Source organism: Nerophis lumbriciformis, linkage group LG22, assembly GCF_033978685.3.
Source record: "Nerophis lumbriciformis linkage group LG22, RoL_Nlum_v2.1, whole genome shotgun sequence".
In the NCBI taxonomy this organism is placed as follows: Eukaryota; Metazoa; Chordata; class Actinopteri; order Syngnathiformes; family Syngnathidae; genus Nerophis; species Nerophis lumbriciformis.
In genome coordinates this window covers 10,007,058-10,027,722 of record NC_084569.2, presented here as the reverse complement: position 1 = coordinate 10,027,722, position 20,665 = coordinate 10,007,058, and the positions used below count along the sequence as shown (strand labels likewise).

At 41.4% G+C, this 20,665-nt stretch overlaps 1 protein-coding gene across 8 annotated transcripts in view; it reads left to right on the top strand.

The window, feature by feature from the left end:
- rfx1a (regulatory factor X, 1a (influences HLA class II expression)) overlaps window positions 1-19,147 on the top strand; it is a 28,659-nt gene extending 9,512 nt beyond the window's left edge. The window contains exons 2-19 of one of the 8 annotated variants that reach the window (XM_061974277.1): window positions 1,442-1,819; window positions 3,779-3,888; window positions 3,973-4,068; window positions 7,722-7,819; window positions 7,899-7,969; window positions 8,045-8,328; window positions 8,937-9,148; window positions 10,860-10,979; window positions 11,083-11,216; window positions 11,291-11,409; window positions 11,521-11,627; window positions 11,765-11,916; window positions 15,142-15,239; window positions 15,358-15,507; window positions 15,590-15,798; window positions 15,870-16,023; window positions 17,458-17,503; window positions 17,580-19,147. In XM_061974277.1, coding sequence (XP_061830261.1) covers window positions 1,462-1,819; window positions 3,779-3,888; window positions 3,973-4,068; window positions 7,722-7,819; window positions 7,899-7,969; window positions 8,045-8,328; window positions 8,937-9,148; window positions 10,860-10,979; window positions 11,083-11,216; window positions 11,291-11,409; window positions 11,521-11,627; window positions 11,765-11,916; window positions 15,142-15,239; window positions 15,358-15,507; window positions 15,590-15,798; window positions 15,870-16,023; window positions 17,458-17,503; window positions 17,580-17,740 — 2,679 coding nt within the window. In that variant the 5' untranslated portion in view covers window positions 1,442-1,461 and the 3' untranslated portion in view covers window positions 17,741-19,147. Of the gene's footprint in view, window positions 1-1,441; window positions 1,820-3,778; window positions 3,889-3,972; window positions 4,069-7,721; window positions 7,820-7,898; window positions 8,329-8,936; window positions 9,149-10,859; window positions 10,980-11,082; window positions 11,217-11,290; window positions 11,410-11,520; window positions 11,628-11,764; window positions 11,917-15,141; window positions 15,240-15,357; window positions 15,508-15,589; window positions 15,799-15,869; window positions 16,024-17,457; window positions 17,504-17,579 lie in introns of all 8 variants that reach the window. The other 7 variants (XM_061974278.1, XM_061974274.1, XM_061974273.1 and 4 more) reach the window with 7 other exon arrangements.
- The last annotated feature ends 1,518 nt before the right edge of the window (window positions 19,148-20,665 follow it).

Here is a 20,665-nt window from a genome sequence, read left to right as displayed (position 1 = left end):
TTTAAATCATGCCCGAAAAGGAGTAGGAAGAAGCAAAGCTTATTTAATCCTACCCCTTCCCCACTTCAGAGCGTTTACAAATACATACGTTAATTTACTGACTTCTTTTTGTAGCACAATGACATCCGTGAATGATTCATACAGCAGTTTTTGTAATAGATGATTAAGTCAGTCATGATAAACATACTGAGATGAAGAATATCCCATTTTCAATGAGGTTGAAGGTGTTTCTAATAATTCTTCTTATTTGTACTTTGTAAGCACTATTAATTTGAACAACCTCTTGAAGTGGATCATATCAGTACATTGTTTAACTTCTTTACTTAATCCATTCCATAATTTCATTCCATATACTGATATGCTAAAGGTTTTTAGTGTCGTACGAGCATATACATTTTTTAAATTAGATTTTCCTCTAAGGTTATATTTCTCCTTGTTGTACATTCTTTGGTAGCAGGTTATAGTTTGCTTTGTACATAATTTTAGCGGTTTGCAATTTTACCAAATCATCGAACTTCAATATTTTTGACTCAATTCATTTTTTTCATTCATTTTCATTTATTTATTTATTTCAGGCAATGACATAAAAAAAAAAGTACAAAGTTGACAACACATAATAATATAAACTAATATAGTGCAAAAGGTAATGTACAGTTTGTAATGCATGATTGTCCAGTTTTGCCTGAATGGGAGTGGGAAGAAGATAATTTATTTGATCCCACCCCCAGTTCTCCATTCAGTGATTATTCCATTGAGTTTCACGGTTACTTTGTTCAAGGATTATAATACAAATGTTGTATCATAGTGGCATTACCACAGGTGACAATAATTATTACACTGTAACAATAATTTGTATCAACAATGTAGGAACAATGAATATACCAACAATGGTAATAGACAAAATACCAACAATGGTAATAGACAACATAGCAATAATGGTAAGGAAACAAATATAACAATACATAAAGGGTTTGTATGTTCTCTATATCCAACATTATGTATCAGTCTAATTGATCTTTTTCCATATTTCTACACAATAACTCAGATATGGTAACACCAGCGAGTAGTAGAGAATATGAAGGGATTTTTGGCCCAGGACGTATTTGTCTTCATTCAAACAGACACACAGAATATAGCAGGTTAAATGAATGCGGTCAGTGAGTGGACTATAGTCAATGTAGTGCAGGACTTTGTTAGCTTGTTCCACTGTTAAAAGGCAGTGTGATCACATTACATGCAGGTAATAAGATACTACCTTGCTCCACCTCTAAATTAGCTGGCCTGCCACTGTATTTCACAACCCTCTTTGCATCCAGTACGGAATTACTACACCTGCCTAGAAATAAAAACATATGACAATATTGCTAATACTGTATATCTTAATGCAGACTATAGCATCCAATGTGTACTCCTAAGATAATGATGTGAATTTTTTTTCTAGGGTGATTCCCAGCCTGTGTGATGGCCACTTCAGGCTATGTCAGTGAGATCCAGCCTGCGGCCCAATCTCAAGGGGCTGTCGGCACATCTGGCCAGCCCGACGCCAGCTCCACGCCTGCAACTACCCCTCAGTTCCTAGCTGAGATCCAAACCACTGTGGTCACCCCTACGGTTGTCACATCCACAGGCCAAACTGCACCCTCACCTGAACAAGCCACTTCCATCAGCACTCAGAAACCGACTACAGGTAGTCAAACCCAGACCACAGCTCCGGCCCAACCCGCTCAGACTCATTATGTGACGGCAGAAATTCAGAGCTCTCCCACACAGTCTGGAAATGGACAAAGCGCTCCCCAATACATCGTTGTTACAGTTACAGGTATTGTCGAACACATACAGTATATTAATGTAATATACAGTCGCGATCAAAAGTTTATATACACTTTTAAAGAACATAATGTCAAGGCTGTCTTGAGTTTCCAATAATTTCTACAACTCTTATTTTTTTGTGAAAGAGTGATTGGAGTACATACTTGTTGGTCACAAAAAACATTCATGAAGTTTGGTTCTTTTATGAATTTATTATGGGTCTACTGAAAATGTGAGCAAATCTGCTGGGTCAAAAGTATACATACAGCAATGTTAATATTTGGTTACATGTCCCTTGGCAAGTTTCACTGCAATAAGGCGCTTTTGGTAGCCATCTGACCATATAACTTTCCTCCAGAAGGTCTTATCTTTGTCCATGTGATGTGAGATGAAACAAAAATTCAGCTGTTTGGCCACAATACCCAGCAATATGTTTGGAGGAGGGCTTCACGGTGGCAGAGGGGTTAGTGCATCTGCCTCACAATACGAAGGTCCTGAGTAGTCTTGGGTTCAATCTCGGGCTCGGGATCTTTCTGTGTGGAGTTTGCATGTCCTCCCCGTGACTGCGTGGGTTCCCTCCGGGTACTCCGGCTTCCTCCCACCTCCAAAGACATGCACCTGGGGATAAGTTCATTGGCAACACTAAATTGGCCCTAGTGTGTGGATGTGAGTGTGAATGTTGTCTGTCTATCTGTGTTGGCCCTGCGATGAGGTGGCGACTTGTCCAGGGTGTACCCCGCCTTCCGCCCGATTGTAGCTGAGATAGGCTCCAGCGCCCCCCGCGACCCCAAAGGGAATAAGCGGTAGAAAATGGATGGATGGATGTTTGGAGGAGAAAAGGTGAGGCCTTTAATCCCAGGAACACCAGACCTACCGTCAAGCATGGTGGTGGTAGTATTATGCTCTGGGCCTGTTTTGCTGTCAATGGAACTGGTGCTTTACAGAGAGTAAATGGGACAATGAAAAAGGAGGATTACCTCCAAATTCTTCAGGACAACCTAAAATCATCAGCCCGGAGGTTGGGTCTTGGGCGCAGTTGGGTGTTCCAACAGGACAATGACCCCAAACAAACGTCAAAAGTGGTAAAGGAATGGCTAAATCAGACTAGAATTAAGGTTTTAGAATGACCTTCCCAAAGTCCTGACTTAAACGTGTGGACAATGCTGAAGAAACAAGTCCATGTCAGAAAACCAACACTTAGCTGAACTGCACCAATTTTGTCAAGAGTGGTCAAAATTTCAAGCAGAAGCTTGTGGATGGCTACCAAAAGCGCCTTATTGCAGTGAAACTTGCCAAGGGACATGTAAGCAAATATTAACATTGCTGTATGTATACTTTTGACCCAGCAGATTTGCTCACATTTTCAGTAGACCCATAATAAACTCATAAAAGAACCAAACTTCATGAATGTTTTTTGTGATCAACAAGTATGTGCTCCAATCACTCTATCACAAAAAAATAAGAGTTGTAGAAATTATTGGAAACTCAAGACAGCCATGACATAATGTTCTTTACAAGTGTATGTAAACTTTTGATCGCGACCAGGGGCGCCGAAAAGGGGGGGTAAAGGAGACGGATTCTAGGGGCCCATGATGGAGGGGGGCCCAGAGAGGCCCCTAATGATGATGAAATTATAATACAGAAAAAATAATGACACTGTAAAGATTCTTTTCATGGGGCCCAAAATCCCTAGCGGCGCCCCTGATCGTGACTGTAGGCTATCACTTTGCCTTCTTTACATTGCATATAACAGTGTTCATATGTCTATATAAAGTCATAAAAGTTGTAGTAATACAGCATTCTATAATGAAGTGATGGCACATGTAAATGGTTTGGCAGAGGAGTGTGAGTGCAGGGGCGGTAAATCTGGCCCATGTGACTGTGCCCTTATGGTAGATGGCACTGTTGGTTCAGTTACAATTCCTTTGTATGATGAAGTCTTCTTATTGCCGACAAATTGGTCTCACAGAGGGCTCCCTCCACTCGAGCGACAGTGTGTCGGACTCCAGCTCCCCTCCAGCTGTCATACAGACAGGCGTTCCCACGCAAGTCGTTCAACAGGTCCAATCAGCCCAGCAGGTGAAATGTTCTCACATGCAAAACACCTCACAGATGTGTCTTTGCTCTAAAAAAAAAAAACCAATCCTATATTTGTTTGCGCAGAGGTCTGTTGTGCAGGCCACCTCGCAGATAGCCAAGACTGAGCCCGGCACACAGCTCAGTGTCACCAGTCTACAGTCAGTTCATATCAGCCCAGAGGTGAGTGTGGAACATACAAGCACCCGTAGCAATCAGTCCCTCCAGGATTTCTCAGGCTTTTGTTGTCGTTGTTTAAGAATAAGTAATACATTAACAAATATAAAAAACAAAAAAACTCACAGAAGCATATTACCAATATTGTACACAAAAATGTGTAAAATAAGCTTTATTCAGCCACAACAAAGTACATGTGTATTCTTGTCAGGAAAAGACTCAAAAGGTCATCCTAGCTTTCACACAAAAATAAAAGTACAACTTTCACATTTAAAAATCATAAATGTTTAAGACGAGTAAACAATGCAAATACTGTCAAGGAACATTACTATAGAGATGCCACTTTCCTTACCAGCTGTTCTCTGACTATTATTTTCTAAATATATCCATATTTTTTCATTCATTTTTTCATTTTCTTGTATTTAACCAGGTAAAAGCTCATTTAGAATAAAATCTCTTTTACATGAGTAAAATTATTTTATTTTTAATATCCGATCTTAAAAAGAAACTTTAATACAAGTGAGTCTTGTTCAAAACATTGTCACGACTTGGACTGTGGCGTGGTTTGTTCTCCCGAGGTGCAAAAGATTTGGACAAGATATGACTTGCAGGTGAATACATATTTAATTTTACTATAACAAAAGGAACAAAATAAGGACGCGCACATTAGGCGGAAGTACAAAAACTTGACTAATGAAACAAAAGGACTTGCACGTGGGCAAAAAACTATGGACATGAACAAAACTTGCAAACTATGGCATGAATAAAGAAAACTTACTTGGACGAGAAAACGGCATGAAAAAGAGCAGCAAGGGTCAAAAGGGTGTGTGGAGAGTGTGTCAGGGGTATGATGTCGCCAGACAGACAGCCTGGCAACTGGAAGCTTAAATAATAGTGACATGATTAAAGACAGGTGCGTGAGTCGTGAGGGCAGGTGAAAACTAATGGGTTGCTATGGTGACAAACAAGAGTGCACAATGAGTCCAAACGTGGAACAGGTGAAACTAATGGGTAACCATGGAAACAAGGTGAAAAGCCAGAAACTAAAGAGTCTAATAACTAAACTAAACAAAACATGACTAAAACAAAACATGATTACACAGACATGACAAACATTAGGAGAGACTAACATTTTTGCAGAAGATTCCTAAAATCACTGGAGCGCTATCAAATAGAAGCACTTTTTTTGCATAACAATATATACATAATTATGTATATATTCTGTATTCATAACGTGTATGTGCAGTGTGTTCCATTTGCTGCCATTTTTACACATATGATGTGGCCAATTCCCACAAATGCATGCATACAGTTTACAAACACCACCTGCTGTTGTCTGCTTTGCGTGTATGTTTTGCTGTTGAAAAGTGTTTGTCGATTGTAAACACTTGTTTATGTTCCAACATCTTGCCATTGAGAACATTGGGGAAACATGGAGCGCAATCTTTTGCTGGGATTTTTGTTGGTAAATGACGGGTGCAGGGACAGATTTAATTAAACAGTACACATGCGCATTTGTTGAGCATTGCTTAGGGACAAAATCAATTTGGCAAAAACCATGATGATTGGCCTAAATGAGCGGAACAATTTTGGAGATTGGACAAAGTAGCAGGGCTGTGCATGATTTGCAGAGATTTGTTGATTTTGTGAAACTTGGTGCGATCTGCAACATTATAATAAGGCGGTATAGCTCGGTTGGTAGAGCAGCCGTGCCAGCAACTTGAGGGTTCCAGGTTCGATCCCTGCTTCCGCCATCCTAGTCACTGCCGTTGTGTCCTTGGGCAAGACACTTCAACCACCTGCTCCCAGTGCCACCCACACTGGTTTAAATGTAACTTAGATATTGGGTTTCACTATGTAAAGCGCTTTGAGTCACTAGAGAAAAGCGCTATATAAATATATAATTCACATTCACAAACTCCTGGAGGGTCTGAGCAATGCAACCATTTTGATATAATTGGTGCTAATTAGTGTTGTAAGTGAGTATACCCCTAAGCAAGCATTTTTATTATGGTATATCTTTCCAAGGCACAATACTATAGAAATATAACCTTGAATATACTTTAGAGCAACGTTCCCTCTAAGGTGCGCGCCTGCGCAATTGCGCACTGCTCAAGCGTCCTCTGCAAATATATGCCGCGCACCAAATCAAATCCCATCTGAATTCTAAACAAAAATAAACACATTTATTGTGTGTAATTTTGCAATGCAACTCTGAGTGACAGTGACAACAAGCGGCCCTAACCGTGTTCGTCAGCACCGTTCAATTGAACACCGTTCAATTATTGTAACGTCTATCGAGATGCTTCGAGGACAGGAATTTTATCGATCACTTTATTGAGCAAAACTGTTTAAATTCGGCCATAACCACACCAAAAACATGAGTAAAAAACTTCTATCTCGAAAAATTAGTCATTTTCTGCCGTACAAACCAGGCCAAAACCAACTTGTCATCTGTCACCAACACTAAGCCACTGGTGCGTTTATGGCCACACAAAAAGTCTGACAACTCAAACACCACACAAAGTTACACTATGACTCCTCAGTCATACGTGTGCTTATTCTACTGTAATTTATTATTAATGTTCATTTATTGATATTAATCATGGAATGCTGTTACTAGAGAAAGTTACAGGAATGCACACTTCATCCTATGCTTACATTTCATTGTGCAACATGAGGATGTTTAAGGGGAACTAAATGTGATCTCCGAAAGGGGTACAAATGATTTCCAAAGCAGGACCCCCACCCAGACATATTGTATAATACTAATCCATAGCTTATGAAAAACAAGATTTCTTTTATTTTCATTACAAGTGGGCCAAATCACTAATATTACTAAATAATCTCATGAAAATGACTCCTCTCATTTGAGTGTTATTATAAAAGAGTGGTTTGAGACGGGTGTGCTGCTGGTATTGCCACGTTTGATGTTGCTCACATGTGCTCCACTGAATGCTCAGGGAGTTTTTGTGTTTGCTTAGACACATGAACAATTAGAGGGAACATTGCTTTAAAGTATTGAGTATTCAACTTGTATGGTATCAATTTACAACACAGCCATTATTGTCTAACTAGCTGGCATATGCAAGTGATTAGCAAAACTATTCAATCTTGTATACAGTCAAGCATGGTGATGGTAGCATCATAGTCCTGGGCTGCATAAGTGCTTAGGTTCATTTGGGAATCATGAATTTCAACATGACATTGTGAAGGTGTCCTATGAGATACAGTATAATAAAATGCTTGCTGAAATATCAGACATGTGAGGAGTGTACTCACGTTTGTGACCTGCTGTACGTGACAATCATCACTGAAAATGTGTGCATAGTTTACAATTGTCACCATGTGGTGGCATTTAGCTCCTTTTTAGAGAGCTTTAGACAGCGTGCAGAATCTATGGAAGGCATCAGGCAGCGCTTAGGACAGTGCTTAGGCTTCAGAGCAGGCCACAGACTTCTTGGTTTCCTGTGGACATCGGTCACTCGAACCAGCCAGCCCATGAACAGGTTGAGAGAGACTCGTCAGCCACACCCAAGTAGGTCCCGGACACAAGGGAGATGGCAGCTATAGAGTTAACTGATGTTCATAAATGAGTGTGCATAGATGATTCGATTCCCTTCAGCTGAAGAACTGACGCGTTAGTGTGTTTTTCGTAGGTCCAACAGCAGCTGACACCAGTGCAGGTGCAACATGTGTACACTAATCCAGTGCAGTATGTGGAAGGAGGAGATGCCAACTACACCACCAGCACCATGTTAGAGTCATTACCTATCCTAAAGATTTTGCCGTTGAATTTCTCAAGGCTCAAACTAATCTAGTCTGTTTCCATCCAGTCGCCCCGGCACCTTCCCTTACACTGACACAGCCCTGTATACCCAGACCACCGCTGCTCAGTATTATGAAGGTCAGCCAACCTCAGGCTCGCAGGCCTCCACCCCTGGTACACCTCTAACTGTCTCTGTGACCGCTGGCACAACAGGAGCTGTGTCCATGTTTGTGGCTCAGCCTAGCAGTGCAGCAGGGGGAGGGTCCACAGTGGTGTCCACAGGTGGCACCGCAAATGGGTCAGGGGATGGGGCGGGCACTAATGGTGGCGCCACAGGAAGTTATGTGATCCAGGGGGGTTACATGCTGGGCAACAGCAGTAACAGCGGTGGGGCAGCTGGCAACAGTCAGAGCTACTCCCACACCGCCCGTGCCTCCCCAGCCACTGTGAGTATAACAGAAGGCGAAGAGGGTAGCGTGCCGTCGGCAGACAAAAAGGTATGCAGAGGCTCCAAGCGAAGGAATTTCTTTTTGTTCTGTTATCATTCGTACAACCCTTTGGTGCCACACACTGATGTCAAGTGGAAAGCACAATTAAAAATACTCTGATTCTTACAGTTAGAGAACACAAAACAAATACAAACCATCTTTGGCTATTGAACCCAATTGAAGCTGTTGAAAAACACCATTATTTTTAACTGTGATTTCCAGCTCAAAGGAAAACTAAACCATGACCTCATTGCTTTCATACCATTACAATGCATGTGATGAGGGGCACCTTTTGATTTTCCTGAAATGCCCCAACACCATGACAACAATGACATCCTAAAAAAAAACATCCATGTGATAATGGTTACCAACTTATGTTTGGCAGACATCCCATCAGTATTTCCGGTCATTACTGTAATTCATTGCATACCAATGTTGTATGCCACGGCACGCACACAAAGGTATTTGTGTTTTCATTCCAAAATGAGCCGCAAAGTGTATATAAAGTGTTTTGTGTCCATGTTCAATTAAAACATAAACATGCATGCAACATATGTCAGTTTGTTGATGTGTGTTTTGAATGTTTGCATGCTCTGCAGCTTTGCTAATTGCAACAGTCTCCTGTTTGTCCCCTGCCTGCCGGTCAGGTACAGTGGTTGCTGGACAACTACGAGACTGCTGAAGGAGTCAGTCTTCCACGTTCGACCCTCTACTGCCACTACCTGCTGCATTGCCAGGAGCAGAAACTGGAGCCTGTCAATGCCGCCTCTTTTGGGAAACTCATTCGATCTGTTTTCATGGGGCTACGCACACGACGACTTGGCACACGGTAAGATAGGTCAAAAGGTCATTCATGTAAGGTATATTTTGAACCTACAGTCGTGGTCAAAAGTGTACATACACTTGTAAAGAACATAATGTCATGGCTGTCTTGAGTTTCCAATAATTTCTACAATTCTTGTTTTTCTGTGATCAAGTGATTGGAGCACATACTTGTTGGTCACAAAAACATTCATGAAGTTTGCTTCTTTTATGAATTTATTATGGGTCTACTGAAAATGTGACCTAATCTGCTGGGTCAAAAGTATACATACAGCAATGTTAATATTTGGTTACATGTCCCTTGGCAAGTTTCACAGCAATAAGGCGCTTTTGGTAGCTATCTGACCACATAACTTTCCTCCAGAAGGTCTTATCTTTGTCCATGTGATGTCAGATGAAACAAAAATGTAGCTGTTTGGCCACAATATGCAGCAATATGTTAGGAGGAGAAATGGTGATGCCTTTAATCCCAGGAACACCATCCCTACCGTCAAGCATGGTGGTGGTAGTATTATGCTCTGGGCCTGTTCTGCTGCCAATGGAACTGGTGCCTTACAGAGAGTAAATGGGACAATGAAAAAGGAGGATTTCCTCCAAATTCTTCAGGACAACCTAAAATCATCAGCCCGGAGGTTGGTTCTAGGGCGCGGTTGGGTGTTCCAACAGGACAATGACCCCAAACACATGTCAAAAATGGTAAAGAAATGGCTAAATCAGGCTAGAATTACGGTTTTAGAACGGCCTTCCCAAAGTCCTGACTTAAACGTGTGGACAATGCTGAAGAAACAAGTCCATGTCAGAAAACCAACAAATTTAGCTGAACTGCACCAATTTTGTCAAGAGGAGTGGTCAAAAATTCAACCAGAAGCTTGTGGATGGCTACCAAAAGCGCCTTATTGCAGTGAAACTTGCCAAGGGACATGTAACCAAATATTAACATTGCTGTATGTATATTTTTGACCCAGCAGATTTGGTCACATTTTCAGTAGACCCATAATAAATTCATAAAAGAAGCAAACTTCATGAATGTTTTTTTGTGACCAACAAGTATGTGCTCCGATCACTCTATCACAAAAAAATAAGAGTTGTAGAAATTATTGGAAACTCAAGACAGCCATGACATTATGTTCTCTACAAGTGTATGTAAACTTTTGATCACGACTGTATTTATCCATAATTTCACTTTTGCTTGTTTGAATGTACCAACCTGTCACAGTCTCATCTGGCTGTCACAGTCTCATCTGGCTGTCATTTGCTCATTTTCGTGTTTTATGTGAATGATGAGTGAATGAGAAGTGCTGAGACAAAATCCGCTCACTTTCTCTTAACATGTAATAGATTTGCATAACAAACTGTTGCTTCCTGCACACTAGTGGCATTCTTACAGAAGATAAATTGTGTGGAAAATCTTAAAGCATGGCAAAATGTTCTTAGTGTGGGTGGGAATGTGGGCAGTGATGAAAACACAGCATGTGTGAGGGTGAGAGGAGAGGCTGTGCAAGTTTAGCAAGTTTGGCTGAATTCATTAATAGGAATATTATGTACAGTTCACTTTACTGTAAATAGAGCTCACCTTTGACATCACAATAATGAAAAAAGTCATTTTAAGTACTTCTACATTGGGCTAAGGATCAAGGCAGGCTTTCCCTGCCTAGTCTATTTTATTGTAAATATAGCTTACCTTTGACTAGAAGAATGACCTTTTCTGTACTTTACAGGGGTAATTCTAAGTATCACTATTATGGGCTAAGGATCAAGGCAGGCTCGTCTCTTCTCCGCCTAATGGAAGATCAGCAACATCTTGCTATGAGGCAGCAGCCCTTCTCGCAGAAACAGAGGTATACATGTGGCATCATGGTGAACCTGTCTCTGACTAAGATAGTTTTTGTTTCAATCATTGTGTTTGTGCTGTTTCAAGTACTTTGTGTCTGGTCCAAACAGGTTGAAGCCTGTGCACAAAGTGGAGGGAATGACCAATGGGACTGCCACCGGAGCAGGCCAGCAGCAAATTCAGCAACAGGGTTCTGGACAAGTGGACATCAGCACCCAGGTTCAGCAGTACCAGCAGTTCCTTGGTAGGTTCCTTTCGTTGAATGGCAGTAAAGTCTTGAAAGACTTTTCAAACTGAATGTTTGTGTCTTTTGTCTAGATGCTTCCAGAACGCTACCTGAGTTCCCAGACATAGACCTTCAGGGGAAGCCACCACCTGATGGTATTGAACTGGATCACATAAAGAGCTTTCAGCTGCTCTACAGAGAACACTGTGAGGTAATGAACACAAGTATTGTTGCAGAATGAAGTTCAGCTATTGTCCAAGGGTTGTTTATCGACTAACATATACATCTAAGATCTGTTTTTCTTCTCTGTTTTCTCTGATAGGCCATACTGGATGTGATGGTCAATCTTCAGTTCACCCTGGTGGAGACCCTGTGGAAAAGCTTCTGGAGGTTTGGCCAGAGTCAGGCTGGAGATGCCACACTGGCTGTGTGAGTTGCCCAGATCTGTTACTAACTGACCCCTTTTAATCAGTGAGCAGGGAGACTATTGGATATTTGACAAATGAATGTTTTTGTTCTGTTTGAAATTAATTAATGTATGTAAGTAAAAACTGTGTGTTTACCAGTCATGACGAGTCAGAAAAGCGTCTCCCGAAGTCCTGCCTTGTGCTGCTGTGCAAGTATGAGCCTGTGGTGCGCTGGAGCCGTGACTGTGACAACAGCCTCTACCAGGGCCTGGTGGAGATCCTCATTCCTGATGTACTCAGGCCAATCCCCAGTAAGGCGTCTCAATATTATCATACAGTGGCGATTTCTCTAAAGACTGCAAGGGAAGCTTAGCCTCCCCTAAAATGTCAAAAACAAATGGTGTTTTTTTTTTTTTAATTTTGTTGAAGATGCGTTCAACTTTTGTTCAGGATCAGTTACTTTTGCGCCAGTTGATGTGACTTCCTCCTCATTCATTATGGTCGCATTACAACGCGTTTAACAGTGTTGAAGATGAGCATACATTGAAGTCAATGGTAAAGCAAAGAGCGGGTTGTTAACATTGCTGCCAGTCATTGGATAAATGCTCGGCTTTGCTCTGCCCGTGGGACACTGAGCTTCTCTGGAAGTGTATGGAAAGTTAGATCGGCTCTGGCTGGTCTGGATGCTGAGATTCCACATGATAATGGTATGTTTTGTCTCTGGCTGAATCCCTTTTGAATTGACAGCAAAATGAGCGAATCAGGGATCTTGAAATACAATTGATTGATTGATTGAAACTTTTATTAGTAGATTGCACAGTACAGTACATATTCCGTACAATTGACCACTAAATGGTAACACTCGAATAAGTTTTTCAACTTGTTTAAGTCGGGGTCCACGTAAATCAATTCATGGTACAAATATATACTATCAGCATAATACAGTCATCACACAAGTTAATCATCAGAGTATATACATTGAATTATTGACACTATTTACAATCCGGGGGGTGGGTTGTGGAGGGGTTTGGGGTGGGGGGGTTAGGATTGGTTGATATCAGCACTTCAGTCATCAACAATTATATCATCTGAGAAATGGACATTGAAACAGTGTAGGTCTGACTTAGTAGGATATGTATAGCGAGCAGTGAACATAGTGAGCTCAGAAAGCATAAGAACAAGTATATACATTCGATTATTTACAATCCGGGGAGGTGGGATGTGGTGGGGGGAGGGTGTTAGTCTAGGGTTGTAGTTGCCTGGAGGTGTTCTTTTAGTGCGGTTTGGAAGGAGGATAGAGATGCACTTTCTTTTACACCTGTTGGGAGTGCATTCCATATTGATGTGGCATAGAAGGAGAATTAGTTAAGACCTTTGTTAGATTGGAATCTGGGTTTAACGTGGTTTGTGGAGCTCCCCCTGCTGTTGTGGTTATGATGGTCATTTACGTTATGGAAGTAGTTTGACATATACTTCGGTATCAGGGAGGTGTAGCGAATTTTATAGACTAGGCTCAGTGCAAGCTGTTTTACTCTGTCCTCCACCCTGGGCCAGCCCACTTTGGAGAAGTGGGTAGGAGTGAGGTGTGATTTGGGGTGGAGGTCTAGAAGTAACCTGACTAGCTTTTTCTCAAACCACTGCCAGAGCATTTGTTAAGTTTCATTCCATTGTTGCCATTTTACAGCCCTCAATGTCACGTTTTCCTTTAATAATCTAGCATCTGTATATATCTTAGCTGTTATTGGAGACTGTACTCATGTTAGAGAGTAGAGGAAAATGAGCTTCCCCTACCTGTGTGTAGGGATGTCCCGATCCAGGTTTTTGCACTTCCGATCTGATACCGATATTGTTTTTGCACTTCCGATTTGATACCGATACTGCCCGATACCGATACTGACCGATACTGGCCTATCCGAGCATGTATTAAAGTTTAAAGTTATTTACCGTAGCCTACTTAGTTGTCAGAATTATGTTGAAAAGGGTTTTAGTACTCTTGATAACAACTAGCCAGCTGAATTAGGGGAGTTTAAATAATACACAATGGTTGGTAACAAGAAACTGACCTGTTTATTCAAGGATAAACACAAAATAGACAAAATTATACATGACAAACAGAAATAGCATCATTGAACTAGGGCTGGGCGATATGGCCTTTTTTTAATATTGCGATATTTTAAGGCCATATTGCCATACACGATATATATCTCGATATTTTGACTTAGCCTTGAATGAACACTTGATGCATATAATCACAGCAGTATGATGATTCTATGTGTTTTGATTGATTGATTGAGATTTTTATTAGTAGGTTGCACATACAATTGACCACTAAATGGTAACACCCGAATAAGTTTTTCAACTTGTTTAAGTCGGGGTCCACTTAAATTGATTCATGATGCAGATATATACTATCAGATATATACTATCATCATAATACAGTCATCACACAAGATAATCACATTGAATTATTTACATTATTTATAATCCAGGGTGTGGAGGGGGGCGTTGGATGTAAGTGTCAAAAAGACAGCCAAAAGAGTTTGATATGAGAATAAATCTAAATTCAAAATATAGGGTAGAAATGCACCCATTTGCAGGAAATGTAGTCTTGATTTTCAAAATTTTCTTTCAAGGTTTGCATGTCTACATTAAAACATTCTTCTTCATACTGCATTAATATATGCTACGGTGTTGATCTGGAAATTTTTGCCTCGGCATTTTGATGGTGTGGACGTGTGGCACCGAATGGAGATAAGCGTCTCGACAGACGTTACAATATTTGAACAATGATTTCGAAAACTGTTTTCTCTGTCGTGTCTGTGTGTCGAAAATTGTTATGCGCTTATTTTTTTATTTGATTTTGTGCATGGCATATAATTGCTATGCGCAGAGGACGCTGAGCAGCGCGCAATTGCACAGGCGCGCACCTTAGAAGGAAGGTTGCTCGCACTGCTGCGCTAGCATCACAGCTAACGTTAGCCATGCTGCTACGTCTTTGCTGGTAGAGGACGTATACGTATGTGACGTATGACGTGACAGTATGTGACGTGTGTAAGAAGGTGCGCTTGCTGTCTGTGAGAGGGAGACACAGGAAAGAGTGAGAAGAGCCTGTCGTGTAATGCAAGCAGCTAAAAGCAACTGCGTGAGAATCCACAGACCTGTGGATGTGTTGAAGGTGTGCTGGAAAATGCAGAACGGAAATTAGGGAGCAGCAGAAAAGTGGAATGTATTATTAAAATTGGTGCGTTGCAAAACATGGACCGGAGTTTTTTTTTAAACTGGATCTGGATCGGCATTTTCCCATGCTTTGCCGATACGCATTTTTTGGCAAATATCGGCGGCCAATCCGATCCAAATATCGGATCGGGACATCCCTACCTGTGTGTGTTTAAATATGTTTTCCAAATATATTTGTATATTTCTTATCTAGCATTTGTTTCAGAAATGTGTTTTGCTCTTCTGTAGTTTTAGTTAATCAAGGGAAATGTAATCATACAACAATATTGCCCCTCTTTTTTTTTTTTTTTCTGCCTGAGGTGCCTTAACTCAAGCCATTCGGAATTTTGCCAAAAGCCTGGAAAGCTGGCTGACCAATGCAATGATGAACATCCCAGAGGAAATGGTTCGCATCAAGGTACAGTCTCCTCATGTATGAAGAAAACCCTCATGTCGGATGAATCATTATGATTATTTCTTGTAAAGCACATGCTTCACCATCCTTATTTGCTTTCTTTAATCTTGCTGCGGTGTAGGTAACATCAGCCAATGCATTCGCTCAGACGCTGCGTCGTTACACCAGTCTGAACCATCTCGCACAGGCAGCCCGCGCCGTCCTCCAGAACACGGCCCAGATCAACCAGATGCTCTCTGACCTCAACCGTGTTGATTTTGCCAACGTTCAGGTTAATGAAATATCCACAGACTGCTCGTGCACTGGGTCAGGCCATCTTATCATCTTACCCTCATCTTGTTCATCCTGTGCAGGAGCAGGCTTCATGGGTGTGCCGCTGCGAGGACCGTGTTGTCCAGCGGCTGGAGCAGGACTTCAAGCTGACCCTCCAGCAGCAGAACTCCCTGGAGCAGTGGGCTGCCTGGCTGGATGGGGTAGTCTCCCAGGTGTTAAAGCCCCACCAACACAGCCCGACCTTCCCTAAAGCTGCCAAGCTCTTCCTGCTCAAGTGGTCCTTTTACAGGTGTGTTGTCGTCCAAATTTGCTCATTCTGTTTTACGTCGTGGCTAAATTTCTCTCATCTCTGCTCTCCAGTTCCATGGTGATTCGGGACCTCACCCTGAGAAGTGCTGCCAGTTTTGGCTCTTTTCACCTGATCCGCCTTCTGTATGATGAATATATGTACTACCTGATAGAGCATAGAGTAGCCCAGGCTAAAGGAGAGACGCCCATTGCTGTCATGGGAGAGGTAAACAAACACACGCACAAGCATGCCTGAATACAAAAAAATGACATATTTACTAGAGGTGGGAATCTTTGGCCACATCACGGTTTGATTACGATTCAGGAGCTATGATGCGATTAATAATCGATTATTGATGCATCTTTAATTAGGGACCGAGTCCCTTTGGGACAGAGGACCCTATTGAATTTCTAGCGTTTTATTATTATACCGCCGCCTCTTTGAGCTGTAATTTGACCCCCTTAACATGCTTCAAAAGTCACCAAATTGGACACACACATCAGGACTGGCAAAAATTGCGATCTAATCAAAAAACCAAACCCCAAAACTCAAAATAGCGCTCTAGCGACCCCTAGGAAGAAAACACAGACAAAACTGCCTGTAACTCCTAGTAGGAATGTCGTAGAGACATGAAACAAAAACCTCTATGTAGGTCTCACTTAGACCTAGATTTCATACACTGACAACCCCAGCAAAAATCAACAGGAAGTTTGCAATTCTCCCTTCAAAACAAAAGTTGAGTAAAAACAGCCACCTTTTTTCAAACATTATCTCCTGAGAGCGCGTTTGTCGTGTCGGCTTCAAATTAGCACAGGAGAGAGATTGAACCCTTCTGATTAAAAGTTGATGAAAGAGTTTTAATTACTGCTCCGGTTTGGATTTTATGAGCCCTCAAAGTCGGTCCCGTCCATCGCTGCTTGCAGCTTTAATTGATGTATATTATTGCAGTTTTGTTTCACTAAATGAGCATTTATCACTTGCAATTTTTAAAAACAGTGCATTTGTAAAAATAAATTAGCATCAGATTTATTAAATTCATGGAAATGTGTGCATAAGTGCCCTATAATAAATGAACTGGTCGGATCTCTCGGTGAGGTGGCAAGCTGCAGTCAGACACATTTTAGAACTGTCTGCATTACTTTATTTACAATAAATAAATCCATTATCGATTATTGACATTTACTAATCGATTTTATAATCGTCCATGTCCGAATTGCGATGTGTATCGGTTGGGAACAACTCTGCGCTGCTGACCCGTCTCCGTTCGGGATGGTTTCCTGCTGACCCCACTGTGGACTGGACTCTTACTGTTATGCTGGATCCACTATGGACTGTACTCTTACAATATTATGTTAGACCCACTCGACATCCATTGCATTCGGTCTCCCTAGAGGGGGGGGGTTACCCACATATGCGGTCCTCTCCAAGGTTTCTCATAGTCATTCACATCGACGTCCCACTGGGGTGAGTTTTTCCTTGCCCTTATGTGGGCTTTGTACCGAGGATGTCGTTGTGGCTTGTGCAGCCCTTTAAGACACTTGTGATTTAGGGCTATATAAATAAACATTGATTGATTGATTGATTGATCTAAAAATCGATTATTTCCCACACCTCTATAATTTACAGTAACTGTGCCATATTTCCCTCTCTTGTGATTAGTTTGCCAGTTTAGGACGAGGTCTAAACATGGTGGATCCTGACAAAGGTACTCACGCACTAATATTGCAAAGTAGCTGTGACCCTGGTATGTGGTAAACAATTCCATATTCTATACGGTTCAGAAGAAGAAGAGGAGGAGGAGGACGAAAGTGATGAGGAAAGTCAGGAGCTGACCCTGCCGTCGGATGCTGTGGTGTTAGGAGACGAGTCTCTGGAGCCTCCCGCCAAGCTGGCCAGAACTGACCAGAGGGTCCTCTTCGCTGCGGGGTCAGCGAACGACTAACCAAAAGAATTATACAAAAGAAGACCTGTGTATATACAGTACAGCATCTTATGTAAATGTTACGCACAGTTTTTCTGCATCCATCCTGCTTGGTGGGAGTCTCAGCTGGATACAGAACGGTGCAATGTGCATTTTGACCTTCAGTTGTATGGATGTGAGAAAAGCAAATGTTGACAAATCCACGATGAACACACTGGGCTGTTTGTCTGCAATGGGGAGCATGTACAACTGGACCCTGAGCTCTTAATATTTGCCAAATTTGGTTGTGAGGATTTTTTTGGTTTGTTTATCCTTTGTGTGTGTGTGTGTGCGTGTGTGTGTGCCCTGTTTTCAGTGTTTGAATTAAGCTCACATTGGAGTTGCAATTGTGTATGTCAGTCCTTTAGGCTTTTAATTCACCTGTCATGAGAGTCCTGGTCGATTTAATTGCGTTCGTGTTCTTGGAGTGCCTGTCACAGCTGCTATACACCTGTACAGATAAAGATACAGCTGAGGACTCCCATGAGTTGCTGCCAAATCTCCCGTCTGTCTGTGTCACGTATTTATGCTCCAAGTGCTTCACTCTTGTTTTTTATTTAAAACATGCCCTCCTTTACCTTTCATTTTGTTTCTCCCATGTCTGCCAAGCCTTGTTTGCGTTGACCTTTGTTTCAAATGATCTGTGCCTAAGTAAGAACAGTGATGTATAAGCCTACTGTTTTATTTTCTTTTGTTTTTGAGCTGAATTGTCACTAAGTGAACCTGTTGTGCAGTGTACGGTGCTGTGATGTCACACATTGTAGACAACCTTTGTGTGAGTTGCTGATTTTATTTGTGATCCTCTGTCCTGTTCCTCATATCCGAAGACTTATCCACTCAAAGGCTAGCCTATTTGCACATATTGTCTTGTGTATTTTAAAAAGCACTTTGAGGATTTTTTTTGGAAATTGTTTTGGAAGTATTGTGTGTTTAAATGTAATCTGCTCAGTCCTCCACGATATCAATGCATTTTCACCTTCCTGCCAATAGTGTTGTTTTGCTTCATGAATCAATTTTCCTAAACACCGTTAGTCAAGATTGGTTGATATGAATATGTAATTGTTAGTTATTATTTACATGTTTTGATGCCACAAACCGGGACATCTATCCTTTCTATGGAGTTCAAATAACTACACCACAGCTTATTACATATCACAGCAGTCTTTTAATTATCTACAGAATATGTCATTGTTTACTAAAAAAAAATGTCCAGTCATTTTTATAGTGCATTGTTTCTCATGAACAATACAACTAAGTTAAAAAAAAAAACATGTTCAGTGCAGTGTTTTCTGGATTTGGTCTACTAAGTATGGCTGTGCCTTTGGAGGTGGTAGACTGCAATTCAGATGTTTACTTTAAAAAAATATAAATTAAAAGTTTTTAAAATTGCATTTCTTCTTTTTCCCATTTTGGCCCCAAAAATCACATTTAGTGACCTTGAATTTGCAGTATAATTATTTGATATTTTTTCTGGATTAGTATATTATGTGCGATTTGCTGGCTTTTTTACGTTGTAAAAAAAACAACACATACAGGTAAAAGCCAGTAAATTAGAATATTTTGAAAAACTTGATTCATTTCAGTAATTGCATTCAAAAGGTGTAACTTGTACATTATATTTATTCATTGCACACAGACTGATGCATTCAAATGTTTATTTCATTTAATTTTGATGATTTGAAGTGGCAACAAATGAAAATCCAAAATTCCGTGTGTCACAAAATTAGAATATTACTTAAGGCTAATACAAAAAATGGATTTTTAGAAATGTTGGCCAACTGAAAAGTATGAAAATGAAAAATATGAGCATGTACAATACTCAATACTTGGTTGGAGCTCCTTTTGCCTCAATTACTGCGTTAATGCGGCGTGGCATGGAGTCGATGAGTTTCTGGCACTGCTCAGGTGTTATGAGAGCCCAGGTTGCTCTGATAGTGGCCTTCAACTCTTCTGCGTTTTTGGGTCTGGCATTCTGCATCTTCCTTTTCACAATACCCCACAGATTTTCTATGGGGCTAAGGTCAAGGGAGTTGGCGGGCCAATTTAGAACAGAAATACCATGGTCCGTAAACCAGGCACGGGTAGATTTTGCGCTGTGTGCAGGCGCCAAGTCCTGTTGGAACTTGAAATCTCCATCTCCATAGAGCAGGTCAGCAGCAGGAAGCATGAAGTGCTCTAAAACTTGCTGGTAGACGGCTGCGTTGACCCTGGATCTCAGGAAACAGAGTGGACCGACACCAGCAGATGACATGGCACCCCAAACCATCACCCAACCATGCAAATTTTGCATTTCCTTTGGAAATCGAGGTCCCAGAGTTTGGAGGAAGACAGGAGAGGCACAGGATCCACGTTGCCTGAAGTCTAGTGTAAAGTTTCCACCATCAGTGATGGTTTGGGGTGCCATGTCATCTGCTGGTGTCGGTCCACTCTGTTTCCTGAGATCCAGGGTCAACGCAGCCGTCTACCAGCAAGTTTTAGAGCACTTCATGCTTCCTGCTGCTGACCTGCTCTATGGAGATGGAGATTTCAAGTTCCAACAGGACTTGGCGCCTGCACACAGCGCAAAATCTACCCGTGCCTGGTTTACGGACCATGGTATTTCTGTTCTAAATTGGCCCGCCAACTCCCCTGACCTTAGCCCCATAGAAAATCTGTGGGGTATTGTGAAAAGGAAGATGCAGAATGACAGACCCAAAAACGCAGAAGAGTTGAAGGCCACTATCAGAGCAACCTGGGCTCTCATAACACCTGAGCAGTGCCAGAAATTCATCGACTCCATGCCACGCCGCATTAACGCAGTAATTGAGGCAAAAGGAGCTCCAACCAAGTATTGAGTATTGTACATGCTCATATTTTTCATTTTCATACTTTTCAGTTGGCCAACATTTCTAAAAATCCCTTTTTTGT